Source organism: Thalassophryne amazonica, chromosome 7, assembly GCF_902500255.1.
Source record: "Thalassophryne amazonica chromosome 7, fThaAma1.1, whole genome shotgun sequence".
In the NCBI taxonomy this organism is placed as follows: domain Eukaryota; kingdom Metazoa; phylum Chordata; class Actinopteri; order Batrachoidiformes; family Batrachoididae; genus Thalassophryne; species Thalassophryne amazonica.
Window position 1 is genome coordinate 84666010 of NC_047109.1, and position 15584 is coordinate 84681593.

General features: G+C 39.7%; 1 protein-coding gene across 1 annotated transcript in view; it reads right to left on the minus strand.

Moving 5' to 3' along the window:
• galnt1 (UDP-N-acetyl-alpha-D-galactosamine:polypeptide N-acetylgalactosaminyltransferase 1) overlaps positions 1–15584 on the minus strand; it is a 191179-nt gene that overhangs the window by 26402 nt on the left and 149193 nt on the right. Inside the window, exon 5 of the mRNA XM_034174910.1 lies at positions 7906–8072. Within this exon, the coding sequence (XP_034030801.1) occupies positions 7906–8072 (167 nt within the window). The remainder of the gene's footprint in view (positions 1–7905; positions 8073–15584) is intronic.

The window sequence follows — 15584 nt, forward strand, 5'->3', positions numbered from 1 at the left end:
CCAGGCTCATCCACAATTTCTCGGATAGTCACACGACTGAAAAACCGCCGAAAGTCGTCTGAAAGCCATCACAAAGCCATCCTGTGAGAACAACACGGAGGTGGTTTTGTGCCGCGCCATGAACAGCTCCATGGCGCATCCCTCCGCTTCTCTTTCCATGAAAAAAACTCCTGTAACAGTGGAATGTGCCGAAAAAGTACTGATGTCCACGTCTCCTGCCATTTTTGTGTAAGTCAGACAACGTCCCGGATCAACAAAGCCTTTCATGCGGCACCGCCACAACGCGTGGAATTCCTCCACGTCTGTCTCAATGTGCCGAAAAAGTGCTGATGGCCACGTCTTTTCACAATTCCTGTGCTAGTCAGACGACGTCCCGGATAAAACACAGCGTCCAGTTTGGAAATGAACAGCACATTCCACTGTTACAGGAGTTTTTGTCACGGAAAGAGGAGAGGAGGCTTCGCGCGTCGCGGCGGTGCCGCATGGCGCACAGCAACACCATGATGAAGCCTCACGGGACATGTTCTGACATGTCCAGGCACATCCACAATTTCTCGGATAATCACTCGATGGAAAAACCACCGACAGCTGTCTGAACGCCATCTCAAAGCCGTCCTGTGAGACCAAAACGGAGGTGGTTTTGTCTCGCTCCAGTAGCGAATCCATCGTGACGCGAGAAGCCTCCGCTCAGCTTTCCATGACAAAATCTCTTGTTAAAAGTGAAATATGCCGGAAAATGGTTGATGTCCAGCTCTTGTGATAACCAGAGAAATGGCACACGATGGTCACAGATCCAGACAGCCATCCGTTTGGAAATGAAATGGTCGTTCAGCCTGTCGATGGCGGCTTCAGAGCGCGGCGCGTCCCACAGCCGCTGGGGGCCATCCTTAAAGCGACAGTAACACTCCTTATTCTCTACCAAGCCCGTAACATTTTCACCGAAAGCCAGATAAATTTTTCGAATGGTTTCCAGCTGCCAGTCTCTAACAGTTTCTGAAAAAATTCTGATGGAAAAAAAGCCCAAATCATTCCGCCATCTCCTGGCAATGAAACAACGACGAGGAGGCTGGACCACTCCTCACTCAAAGCCTGCTCACAGGCGAATGACGCAACCGACAGGCATGGGAAAACTCACGCATACGCACGAGGGTTGAATGAATGAAAACTGTTTATTTCGAACATTTGATACAACAACAATTACAAGATAGATCAGTAAAGACAACAACAAAAAAGTTCCTACTGTGTACCCAACATGTCCGAAAAGGGGTAGGGTGAAGCATCAGCTTATTTACCCCTTCTTCCCCACAACCAGTAATACCCTTTGCCACATATACACATAGATTCCTACACACCTAAACCGATATCAATATATATATATATATATATATATCAATATATATATCAATATATATATCTATATCTATATATATCTATATCTATATATATATATATATATATATATATACACACATATATATACACATCAACATACATACACATATACATACACATATATACACATATACACATATATATACACAAACATAAATATACACCTACACATACCTACTTACATACAAAATACTATATATTTACAAGCCGAAGCAAAAAACAAAAACACCCTAACCCTCATTACCCTTCCTCCTCCCTATACCTAGAAAAAACCATATTTTTGTACCGCTGTTTGAACTGCTTCATGCTTGGACATTGCTTGAGCCCCACTCCCAATCTGTTCCACATCCTCACCCCACAGACAGAAATACAGAAACCTTTTAATGTTGTTCGTGCCCACTGATGCTTTAAATTAAATTTCCCCCTCAGACTGTAATCCCCTGATCTGTTAAAAAACATATTTTTAATATTTGCTGGAAGTAAATTGTTTATTGCTTTATACACAATTTGTACTGTTTGAAAATGAACCAAGTCTGTGAATTTTAAGAATTTGGATTGTAAAAATAGTGGATTTGTATGATCTCTATAGCCAGTATTATGAATAATTCTTATAGCTCTTTTCTGCATTACTGATAGTGATTGTGTTGTACCTTTATAATATAATACTTTATAATACCCCATACCTCTGCACAGTACTGTAAATATGGTAAAACCAGTGAGCAGTAAAGAATGCGGAGTGAGTTGTGGTCCAGAATATGTTTCACTTTGTTTAGAACTGAAATGCTTCTTGACAGTTTACTTTGTATATGTTTTATATGAGTCTTCCAGTTTATCTTATCATCTATTATCACCCCCAGAAACTTATTTTCATGTACCCTTTCAATATCTACCCCCTCGACTTGTAACTGAACCTGTATGTCTGTATTACAATAGCCAAATAACATGTATTTTGTTTTACTTAAGTTTAATGATAATTTGTTTCTGTCAAACCATATTTTCAATTTTCCCATTTCTATACTGATCCTCCTCAGTAACTCCTGCAAATCCCCCCCTGAACAAAAAATGCTTGTGTCATCTGCAAATAATACTAATTTTAATATTTTGGAAACATTGACAATATCATTTCTATAAATTAGAAACAGTTTTGGACCCAATACTGACCCCTGTGGGACGCCACAAGCATTGTCCAAGCATGATGATGTATATTCCCCCAACTTCACAAACTGTTTTCTGTTACTTAAGTAGCTTCTCACCCAGTGCAACACCAACCCCCTAATCCCATACTGTTCAAGTTTACTGATTAATATGTCATGATTGATTGTATCAAAAGCCTTTTAAGGTCTATAAATATTCCAACTGAATGTAATTTGTGGTCTATGGCGTTTGTAATCTCCTCAACTGATTCTATTAATGCAAGTGATGTTGAACTATGTGCTCTGAATCCATATTGACTATCAGTAAGTAATTTATGTTTATTTATGAATTTGTCTAATCTATTATTGAATAACTTTTCTAATAATTTGGAAAATTGTGGAAGCAAAGAAACAGGTCTATAATTTGTGAAGTGGTGTCTATCCCCAGTCTTATACAGCGGCACAACCTTAGCTATTTTCATTTGATTGGGAAATTTACCGGTTTGAAATGATAAGTTACAGATGTATGTTAATGGTTCTACAATCCATTCAATGACCTGTTTTACCACCACCATATCAATTTCATTTAAATCGGTAGATGTTTTATATTTACAATTATTCACAATGTCTATAATTTCTTTTCCATCCACTGCTGTGAGGAACATTGAACAGGGATTTCTTTCTATGAGATTATTATCCCAATCCTCAGGTTGGGAATCAGGAATTTTTTCTGCCAAGCTTGGTCCAATATTTACAAAAAAATTATTGAAACCGTTGACTACCTCATCCTTATTTTCCTTCTTGACATTATTATCAATGAAATACTGAGGGTAACTCTGTTTTTTATTGCCATTTTTGATAATGCTATTTAATATATCCCATATTCCTTTAATATTGTTTTTGTTATTATATAATATGTTACTATAATATTCCTTCCTACATACCTGTATAATATTAGTTAATCTATTTTTGTATTTCTTATATCTATTTTCTGCCTCTTTAGTTTTATGAATTCTCTATACAGTGTATTTTTCTTATTACATGCATTTCGTAACCCTTTCGTCATCCATGGTCGAGCTTGGATTTTTTGTTTTCTGTAGTCTTGTTTAATTGGACAATTTTTATCATATAATGATGTAAATATTTGTAAAAAAGTTTCATATGCACTATCAACATCACTTTCACTGTATACCTTTTCCCAGTTTTGCTCCTGTAAATCCTTCTTTAGTGTGTTCATGTTTTCCTCTGTCCGCACTCGCCTGTATTTTATTTTCTCCTCTGGCTGATTCCGCCGATGGTTTCTATTATAAACGATGAAAACTGCTAGATGATCACTAATGTCACTGATTAATAATCCACTCACAGTGTTATTCTCAATATCATTGCTGAATATATTATCAATTAAGGTAGCACTATGGGATGTAATTCTGCTTGGCCTGGTGATTTTTGGATATAAACTCATACTGTACATTATACTGATAAATTCATCTGTTATTTTATGCTTATTTGGATTGAGCAGATCAATATTTAAGTCACCACAAATGAGCACAGTTTTTTGATTAGTTTTTGAGAACATTTTTCCCATACAGTCAGTGAATGTTTCAATACAAGATCCTGGTGCTCTATATATACAGCTGACTAATACATTTTTGCTTTTTTCTTCACATATTTCAATAGTTATACATTCTAATAAGTTATCAATCACAGTTGTCATATTGTCTACTATTTTATAATCCATGTTCTTATCCACATACACAGCCACTCCTCCTCCACTCTTATTCTTTCTATTTACACAATTAAATTCATATCCATCCAGTTCAAAATCCATTCCTTTATCTTCATTGATCCATGTTTCTGATATAGCAATTATGTTAAATATTTTTTTAAACTGACTTAAATATTCTTTAATGTTGTTAAAGTTTGCATATAGACTTCTGCTGTTGAAATGGATTATTGATAATTTGTTATCCGTTTAATGATCCGATTAACTGTTCATCTGTATAATAGCAACAACTGTCATTGATATTTGAGAAGAAATTATTGTCCGGGTCTATATTGTGCTCCAAGTCCAGTACATTGTGGTCTGTGTATTTAAATGTTCTCAGTTCTACTTTTCCATGATCAGCAATCCTTTGAGTTATATCCTTCTTGTCTCCAGATGTAGATGATGTAGTAGATGAATAGGTTCCTCTGGTCTGTGTCATGGTGTTGTGATGTGTTTATGTCCTCATACCTTATTGGTCGTATTTGTCCAGTTCCTCGATGTTCCTGATTACCATAACCTTCGCTTGTTCTGGTGTTCCATTCAATTTGATAAATGTTTTGCAGTTGGATGTCCATGTCTGTTGAATTTTTCCCTGCTTTTTTAAGAAACGAGCTTTCCTGGCGATGTCTGCGTTTCTTTTGGTCAGATGTTCATTGATGAATACGTTTGTTCCTTTAAGTTTCCGTCCCTGTTTTAACAATGCCATTTTATGTTTTCTGTTGACAAACCTCATTATAACTGCTCGCTTGTCTCCATCGTCTCTCCTGGGCAGGGGGTGGCACGCTTCAATGTTATTACAGTCCATTTGAATACCTTTAGATTGCAGGAAGTCAGCCACCTGTTGTTCCACTGAGCTGGCCTCCTGCTCACTGGCCTCCCCTCCGCTGTCTTCTGACACCGCCCGTGCGTAGGATCGAGGTTTAATATGAATTCCTGTAATAAAAACGTCGTTCATCCTTGTGTACTGTTCCAACTCCGCAACACGGTTCTCCAGGTACACCAGACGCCGGTCTTTCTCGGCATTCTGGATCCGGAGAGCCTTCACTTCTTCCACCAGCTCCATAACGGATTTCTGCTGCATTTTAACCACAGAGATTTCCTCAGACAAAAAGTCCAGGGACTTCTTGATATCGTCTCCCTCCTCCGCCGTCAGTGCCTTCTTCGGACCCATGGTCAGATAACTCCGCGCTGGCGCCTCGGGCCTCGGTAAAGCCGCGCCGGTGGAACTGCGCTGACGCCTCGGGCTTCAGGTGGAGCCGCGCCGGTGGAAAACAATCCTGCTGTGGATCAGCGAACTTCACACCCCAGTGAAACAACAGTCCAATAATAATAAAATCCGACGAGGAGTGTGGACCACTGCTCACTCAAAGGGTGCTCACAGGCGAATGACCAAGTCCATATGGTTTTTGATAGGTCGGATTTTGATAGGTCGGATACTTTTCTAATAGACCTTGTACGAGGTCTGTCCATAAAGTATAGGTCCTTTTTATTTTTTTCAAAAACTATATGGATTTCATTCATGTTTTTACGTCAGACATGCATGAACCCTCGTGCGCATGCGTGAGTTTTTCCACGCCTGTCGGTGACGTCATTCGCCTGTGAGCACTCCTTGTGGGAGGAGTCGTCCAGCCCCTCGTCGGAATTCCTTTGTCTGAGAAGTTGCTGAGAGACTGGCGCTTTGTTTGCTCAAAATTTTTTCTAAACCTGTGAGACACATCGAAGTGGACATGGTTCGAAAAATTAAGCTGGTTTTCAGTGAAAATTTTAACGGCTGATGAGAGATTTTGAGGTGACACTGTCACTTTAAGGACTTCCCACGGTGCGAGACGTCGCGCTGGCTTTCCTCAGGCGGCGTCATCAGCCTGTTTCAAGCTGAAAACCTCCACATTTCAGGCTCTATTGATCCAGGACGTCGTGAGAGAACAGAGAAGTTTCAGAAGAAGTCGGTTTCAGCATTTTATCCGGATATTCCACTGTTAAAGGAGATTTTTTTAATGAAAGACGTGCGGACGGGTCCGCGCGTCGGGACGCAGTCGGCGCGGAGCGGCGGCACAGGAAAAATACCTCCGTGTTGATAACCATTTGTGAAATCCAGGCGGATTTTGATGGCTTTCAGTGGAGTGAGTATATGAGAAATTGTTTAACAGCTGGACATGTTCCAACTTGTCCTTAAGGCTTCCAACAGAGGTGTTTTTCCTGTGGCGGAGCGTCGCGGCGGCTGCGAGCCGACGCGCGGACCCGTCCGCACATCTTTCATTAAAAAAATCTCCTTTAACAGTGGAATATCCGGATAAAATGCTGAAACCGACTTCTTCTGAAACTTCTCTGTTCTCTCACGACGTCCTGGATCAATAGAGCCTGAAATGTGGAGGTTTTCAGCTTGAAATAAAATGAAACAAAAAAAAATAAAACAAAACTGCACCTTTCAGAGTGGCCTTTTATTGTGGACAGTCTAAGGCACACCTGTGCACTAATCATGGTGTCTAATCAGCATTCTGATATGGCACACCTGTGAGGTGGGATGGATTATCTCAGCAAAGGAGAAGTGCTCACTATCACAGATTTAGACTGGTTTGTGAACAATATTTGAGGGAATGGTGATATTGTGTATGTGGAAAAAGTTTTAGATCTTTGAGTTCATCTCATACAAAATGGGAGCAAAACCAAAAGTGTTGCGTTTATATTTTTGTTGAGTGTACACACACACACACACACACACACACACACACACACACACACACACACACACACACACACACACACACACACACACACACACACACACACACACACACACACGAACCTCAGTTTTAGAATAGCTCTCTTTATGAACAAATTGGTTCACAAACATATTTTTTGAATGGAAAAAAATGGATCACTTTTCGAACAAAGCCTTGGTGCACTAACACCTCTGCCGCAGTCTGTGGTGGTAATGCACCATGTTGTATTCCGCCAATAAACTCAAAAGAAGAAGGGTTATTTTTTGTTAATTAAATCATATTTTGTGGGCTGTGAGATGGTTCTCTTAAAGGTTTACTTTGTTGTGGACTTTAAAAGTTATGCACCATGTATTCTTTCCAGAATCATACATTAAGTGGAGCTAACGGGTGAAGCTACTGACAGCTGCTACAAGTGGTAATGCTGTTAGCATATAACATTAAATCCAGCAAGAGTTTCACTGCAACACCTTGAATAATCTGGCTTGTTGTGCAATGAAACGTCCTAACGGAGCGTAACATCCATTCCCTTCACCACCCATGAATGACATCAAGTCTCTTCTGTACAGGTAAGGTGTCCATTTTATTATAATTACTGTAAAGTATTTTGCACAAGACACGGTGAATATTCTTTGTATTTTTTTCTGCCTTTTATGAATGAAATGCTGTTAACACAGTGTTGTTTTTGTGGCCAGGAACAGATTAATTCATTTTACATAGTTTCTTATGGGTAAATTGGTTTTGGTTTAAAAACAACTGTTACACACACACACACACACACACACACACACACACACACACACACACACACACACACACACACACACACACACACACACACACACACACACACACACACACACACACACACACACACACACACACACACACAACCTACCTCTTTCACTGGCATCGTCTACCAGGACAATCTCCTCCAGCAATGTATGTGGAGAACGATCAATGACTGAGTGGACAGTTCTCAACAGTGTGCTCCATGCCTCATTGTGAAATACAATCACCACGCTGGTCCGCGGAAGATTATCAGGGTATAACTTGTTCTTGCACCTAGACAGAGTAGCACAGAATACAATCATCAATGAGGTTAAAGGTTTTCACTGTGGAATGACAGAAATCTATATACATAATTACATATGGTAGAAAACAATACAGTATGCCATGATGAACTGATTAATCTCTAATGAAAATAACAGCTTACTGTAGCCCACAAAAGTGAATATTTTCCCCAAAATTCTAACATTTTCAATGAAGAATTGTGAACAGTGTTTTGATGAATAAAATAAAACCATCAGACTCAAAATCCATCAAGAAATGAAGCATTTTGGGTGAATTTCAGAGGTTTTGCCACAAAGAAGTCCAAACGTTTCCTAAAATTCAAAAAGTTCTAATTCTGTAAGGTAAAATTGTGAACAGTGCTTAAATAAAGCAAACAAAACCATAAGAATTAAAATTTATCAAAAACTGAAGGGCAGCATTTGGGTGAATTAGAGTTTTCACCCCAAAGTCCTTGGTCTGGATGAGCTAAAAACATGTGGAACTGAATATTTGTACTTTTTCTTGTAGTTCTTGACTGGATGATACAAAGTGCAATATAAAAACCCAATCAGTCAGAAACAGATTATTTGTATTTGAAGTAAAACAGAACATAAATATGCTTTTAAAACGTGTATAATGACAAGCGAGTATAGACAGACCAATGGCTGTTATGAAACGGCACAAGACGGAACGCACACAACTGACATTCAACAAAAAATGAAAATAAGAATAATAAGTAGAAAATGCCTTGATTGGAGCTGACATGTCTGTGATAGGAGCAGTAGAGTTCTACCTTTCTGGCACATGGTTGTTTACCACTGCTGTATATGACCAAACATCTTATAGTCCCATTATTCAGTCATAAGCGTTTACTGAATTAATGCCAGTGAACTCTGCAGGGAGGCTACTAAACCTGAAGGTGGTAACTTTCACAGTTACTACTGGCCTCGTGTGCCAGTGGACACCCACTATGAAATTTCCTAACTACTACAAAGTCAAAAGTAGACCACTTGAGTCAACAACATGTGTAATAATTGAAGCTACAGTTTTGAACAAACAAAGCCAAGTTGAAAAACATTTTTTAAGTGTAGGAGAGACGTCCAATAAAAAGTCAGATTGTCAATGAGAGCTAAAGCTAAAGAAAAGCAACAACTGATATAATCAAATAAGCAACCGAGCACATTCAAGAATGTAGACAATAATAAATAATGGGTCAGGAAAATGACAGCTGATTAGTGTTTATAATTATGAGTCAAAGGTGTACAAGACATCAAGCTTTCTTAATGAGACAAAGATGGATATCTACTAAAGAAAGGAGTTTTGTCTGGAAACAGTACATTGGCTATCAGTGCAATTAAGAGGTTTCAATAGATTTTCCAGGGTACTCTGTGAGAAATGTTTTCAAATTACCAAACTGGTTGGTTTACATGTTTAAGGCCATTAAGCAGAAAACGTGCAAGCTTTAATGACCTTGAGCAATTACTGACCAATTTCTAAAGTGTACTTAAGCAGTTTCTATGCAAATTAAATGCTTTAAGACAACGTTTCAGTATAATACTGGTAGAAAGCTCAATTTGGAGGGATTTGACATTTAAATAGGCCAGATGGAATTTTCAACCACACCTAGTGGTGAGGTTCTAGAGTGCAACAGAGAGACCCAAGAGCCTGCATACACAGACATTCATGGATGAGCAATGAACACAAGAGTAGATGTTCATCTAGCTGGCTAAGTGTTAGTGAGACAGCAGCACCACCGAATGTAAACCCACTTTCAGTACCATAGCAAAAAAAAAAACCCTACCATCAGAAGGCATTAATTAATCGCAATACAACTGTAATCATGATATCAGCGTGTGCAATTATATAATCATTGAAGGATGTGATTTAAATAAATTCTCACATACTGCAGTGAGCGTGTGCTGCTGTGGTCTGCTTGATCGACACCATTTAAAATGCAGCTGTTTTTTCTTCCTCCACTGGATCTTTCAGACTTCTACAGACTTGAAAAATGGTAAATGTCTCACTGCAGATTTCGTCTTTATTTAAATGTGTGAAAAGGGAAGGATCACAGCAATAGGGATTTTATTTCTGTCCTGCTGTGTGCCCCTGCTCTGACCACGTGTCTGCTTAGTGAGTCAGACAATGTGAGAGAAGAGTTATTGCGACCATCGTTGAACTTACTGTTGTTTACTCTGAAGCAAGATGAAGAAATGAAAATATCTTAGATTGCTCCACCTCACACTGCTCCCTGTTAAGCAGTCTGTGCATATAGGATCTACCCCTAAAATTAAAATACAGCTTCATGAGAGGCACATCTTGTTCAGACAGACAAGCCCACAGAAGATAACAACTGAGATACATGCAAACTTTTAAAGAGAGAGAGAGAGAGAGAGAGAGAGAGAGAGAGAGAGAGAGAGAGAGAGAGAGAGAGAGAGAGAGAGAGAGAGACAACCACAACACACGCCTCACTACAGCCAAACATATAAAAACACAGTAAAGAAAAAAAAAACAAACAAAAAAAAACACATGAGCAACATATTAGAAACCAGCTACACACTATTAAAGAGTCTATTAAAAAAAACAAATTTTGGGAAAACTGGAACAGCCGAAATAAACAAAAACATGAAGATCTATCCATACCAAATGGAGATGTATGGGTAAGCCACTGCTAAATGCATTACATAAATGCAGTCCATATAGCATTTACCATTTCATTTGGGATTTTTGTTCACTAAGCTATTTGGTCTAATAGAGAAGAACAAAGAGAAACAACACATACAAGACAAACTACAAAGCTTAGAGTCAGCCATGAAAAATTACTCAAACCCACTAGATTACCCTACAAGAACTACAGGGGGGGAAAAAAAAAAATCAACTGAAACCAAGAAGGCCTGTAAATGAAGTGATGAAATTCACCCAAATTCTAATTGGCCAGATTAAAGCACTTTACATTGTCCTTAGCTCTGGATCTTCCCCAATATTGGAACCAAGGACTGATCTGATAACACCGCTCCACAAAAGCAGCGAAAACCTGAACCGAATAACTACCGTGGTGTTTGTGTCAACAGCAACCTTTGTAAAATCTTCTGCATGATAATCACCAACAGACTCCTACACATCCTTACTGAAAACAATGCCCTGAGCAAATCCCAAATATTTTTTTTAACAAATTACCGTACAACATACCACATTTTCACCCTCAGCACCCTGAACGACAACCAAATAAACAAAAACAAAAGCAAACTATTCTCCTGTTTTGTAGATTTCAAAAGAACATTTGATTCAACAAGGGTCTGCCAAATCATAACAGTCTGCAGCACCAGGCATCACTCTAGTGGACATTGAGATCAAATGCGTTTTTCGCAGATGACCTGGTATTGCTGTCTCTAACCAAAGAAGGGCTACAACAACTTGACCTTCTACACAATTTCTCCCTAACCTGGGCCTTCACAGTGAATTTAATCAAGACAAAGATTATGATATTCCAAAAGAACCCAGCCTCCAGTCCACACAATAGAATTTCTTCCTGGATAAGACAGCCTAGAACAGGGGTAGGCAACCTGTTCCAGAAAGAGCCATGAGGGTGCAGGTTTTCTTTGCAGCCACTGACTCCACCAGGTGATTTCACTGATTAACTGATTCCATCTGCTCAAAGTGATATTAATCAGTGAAATCACCTGGTGGAGTCAGTGGCTGCAAAGAAAACCTGCACCCTCATGGCTCTTTCTGGAACAGGTTGCCTACCCCTGGCCTAGAACACACAAAAAACTACAACTATCTCGGACAATTTCAACAAAGCTGTAAATGACCGAAGAGACAAGGCAAGAAAGGCTTTTTACCCCATCAAAAGAACATCAAAGTAGACATCCCAATTCAAATCTGGCTCAAAATATTGGACTCAGTCATAAAACCCATTTCTCTTTATGGCTGCTGGCCGCAGCCATTGGCCGCTCACCAATGAAGGTTTTGTAAAATGGGACAAATGCCAAATTGAAATTTCAATTTAATTTCAATTTATTTTCATTTATATAGCGCCAAATCACAACAGAGTTGCCTCAAAGCGCTTCACACAGGTAAGGTCTAACCTTACCAACCCCCAGAGCAACAGTGGTAAGGAAAAACTCCCTCTGAGGAAGAAACCTCAAGCAGACCAGACTCAAAGGGGTGGCCCTCTGCTTGGGCCATGCTACAAACATAAATTACAGAACAATTCACAGGACAATTCATGGACGAATATACAAGAAATGCTATTGGCGCACAGGACAGGAGGATCCCAACACGAATACAACTCCCATCTCTGGATGGAGCTGCACCTTAAACAGAGAGAAAAACAGAATCAGGCATCAGAAAGACAAAAAATACTGTATAATTTGCCAGCATTAAACAAGAAAAACAGAGAAATATTAAGGTGATCCCCAGCCACTACCCCTAAACTTCACTAAAAGACCCAGAATTTAGGTAAAATTGAGGCCGAGGCCCGCTCCAATTACTAATAAATGAATTAAAAGAGTAAAAAGCGTAAGCCCTGATACACAAAGATACTGTAGAGAGATGCCCCCCTCAGCCAGCTGGTTCTGGGACTAAACCAAATTATAAGAAAACAAAAAGAAAACTATGTGACGCGTTGGGGGGAATCAACCAAAAACCAGAGTAAATTGGAATACTATTTGGCCCTAAAGACAGCACTCTGTGGCAGAATACCTAAGCACTGTGACCATCCCAAAGCTCAGGAAATCCTTGACCATGTACAGACTCAGTGAACACAGCCTCACCGTGGAGAAAGGCCGCCACAGAAAGACCTGTCTCCCCAGAGAAGACAGACTGTGCACCCAGTGCTCACAACACGAGGTGGAGGCCGAGCTGCATTTCCTAACCACCTGACTGCTGTACCAAGACATCAGAGACAAGTACTTCCCACAAATCATAAACACCCAAAAAGACTTTGAGAGCATAACCAACATCGAAAAACATCCGTATCCGTATCTGTTGGGTGAAGTACAACAATGTGCAGACACAGCAGCAAGGTTTGTGAGCCGCTATGACACGAAAAGAAGGAGCAACGGATACAAACCACTGTAAACCCAAAACAGGAGATTGAACTGCTATGTCACCTTATCTATGTATAACACATTTTATAGGATAGCATATGTTTACACTGAAAGCACAGTTTTTACTATTATTTTAATCCCACATCTCCTGTTCACACATTTATTTACTGTAAAATATTGCTGACTGTATGTACATCTTAATTTAAATTTTTTACGTAAGGCCGCTTGGGCGAAAGAAGCAGGAACCGGATGAAAATCCGCAAACAAAAAACAAAATGTGGAACCGCAAAACATTCCACCTGCTGTTGGAAGAGACACACAGTCAGACAAGTGTGCACGATACAGTGGCGATGATTTCGTGATGGTCTAGTGGGGAGGTAATGGTCTAGTGGTTAAGCGTTGGGCTTCAGACCAGAGGATCTTCGGTTCAAATCCCAGCCTTACTGGAAAATCACTAAGGACCCTTGGGCAAGGTCCTTAATCCCCAAGTTGCTCCCGGTGTGTAGTGAGTGCCTTCCGTGGCAGCACCCTGGCATCAGTATGTGAGTGTGTTTGAGTGAATGGGTGAATGTGAGCCATAATTGTAAAGCGCTTTGAGCATCTGATGCAGATGGAGAAGTGCTACATAAAAGCAGTCAATTTAGCATTTAACATTTAAATTGGGATTTTTGTGCATTGTTGTAGTGCATTTTTTATTACTGGCATTTATTCTTTTATTATTGGAGTTTATTTTTGTTTAGTGCTTTCATTGTTGGGAAAGGTCGATATGAATAGTTATCATAATTACTATTATTAATAACAAACTTGTGAATTTTTAGTATATAAGTTGCACCAGAGTACAAGTCTCCAAACTAGTAACTAGTGACATACTCTGGAAAATACTGTAATTTAATTGTAAGCCATTTTATTTCAGTGATATGCAGACTATAGGTGCTACTAATATTTCACTGCATGTATTTGTACAAAACACATACTGTATCACTAAATACATTATGCATGAGTATATCCGATTCATACACGACATGTATGCGTATCGGCTCATTGACTGCGGGCGGAGCATGGAAAAATGAAAATCAACCAACACAAATGTGATGATGGCTAGTGGATCTTTACTGACCGTTATGTGGAAACATCAAAAGGAGAGGTGGTGGCCAAGTGGTTAATGCGCTTGGTTTCAATTCAGAAGGTTCCGGGTTCAAATCCCACCCCTGCCACATTTCTCCATGTAATGTGGAGTTGTGTGAGGAAGGGCATCCGGCGTAAAACCTGTGCCAATTCAACATGCAGATCCACCTTGGATTTGCTGTGGCGACCCCGAGTGCAAACAAGGGAGCAGCCGAAGGGACTTACTATATCCGATTCATACTCCTTGAGGCAATATGAAGCTCCAATACCTATCTCACCAACAACAATAAACTGTCAGGCAAAGTGGACTGAATGAGTGTTCTGAACATTGCAAATTACTTAGGAGTACAAAGAGAAGAAGTGGCTTAAAATATCCAAAGTTGCTAGCCTTCTTTAAAGCAAACTAACAAAAAAAAAATTATAGGAAAAAAAAAAAGAAGACACAAAGCCGTTTAAACACACAATTCAAGAGACAGGAAACTGAAAATGTCAGGCAGAGAAATGCAAGTCCACATCTCAAACAATTTTCTTCCCAAATATCAGCACATAAGCTGTTTGATATTAAACTCACAGCTGTTTGAAAAAAAAGAAGAAAAAAGGGGTGCATTTAACTGTCATTGTAAAGACAAAACAAACAAGTCTGCAACTTCCTTCCTCTAACATTCAAGTCTCATGAAAGCCAAATGGAATGTGACAGTTTTTCCTCCATCTTCCAGCCCCCTCCCTCTTAAGGATTATCCACGTTACTGGAATGCTTCCTCTCTCTTCCGCTGCTTCCTCTGACAGGAGGAACGTAACAGCAACAGAGAGGAGAGATGAACGATAAACCCCGTCCTGCAATTGCATCTGGAGCCCGTTATGGCACACACGCTCTAAGGCTGTGGCGTGCACAGACACTTGTGCATGGGCTTTGAGGCGGTGAGCGCATAAGATGATTCACTATAAAAACACCGACACCCTTGAGGTTTTTAGACACACATCAGCTCAGTCCTTCCTCTGCCCGCCTCATGCACACACAGAACAATGATTTCCACTTTACCTGCAATCTTTGCTGTGCAGCTGATGGCAAACAAATCACTGCAGTTGCCTGTGTGCACAACATGTCGGTGTCCAGGTGAAAATTTTTAAAATATTGTGCACACTTCAACACACTTTGAACTAAAGGGAGTTTTTATGAGGGAGGGTGGGTGTTTTCTGAAAGTTATATGAAAAAAGAAAAATCATGAATGATTCAAATTTTTTTTGCAACACTGTTACAAAGTAAAGCATGAATTATAAAAACAAGATTTTTCACTGCCATGCAGATACATTTACAGGGACAGGTGATCACGCCAAAAAGGGACACACACAC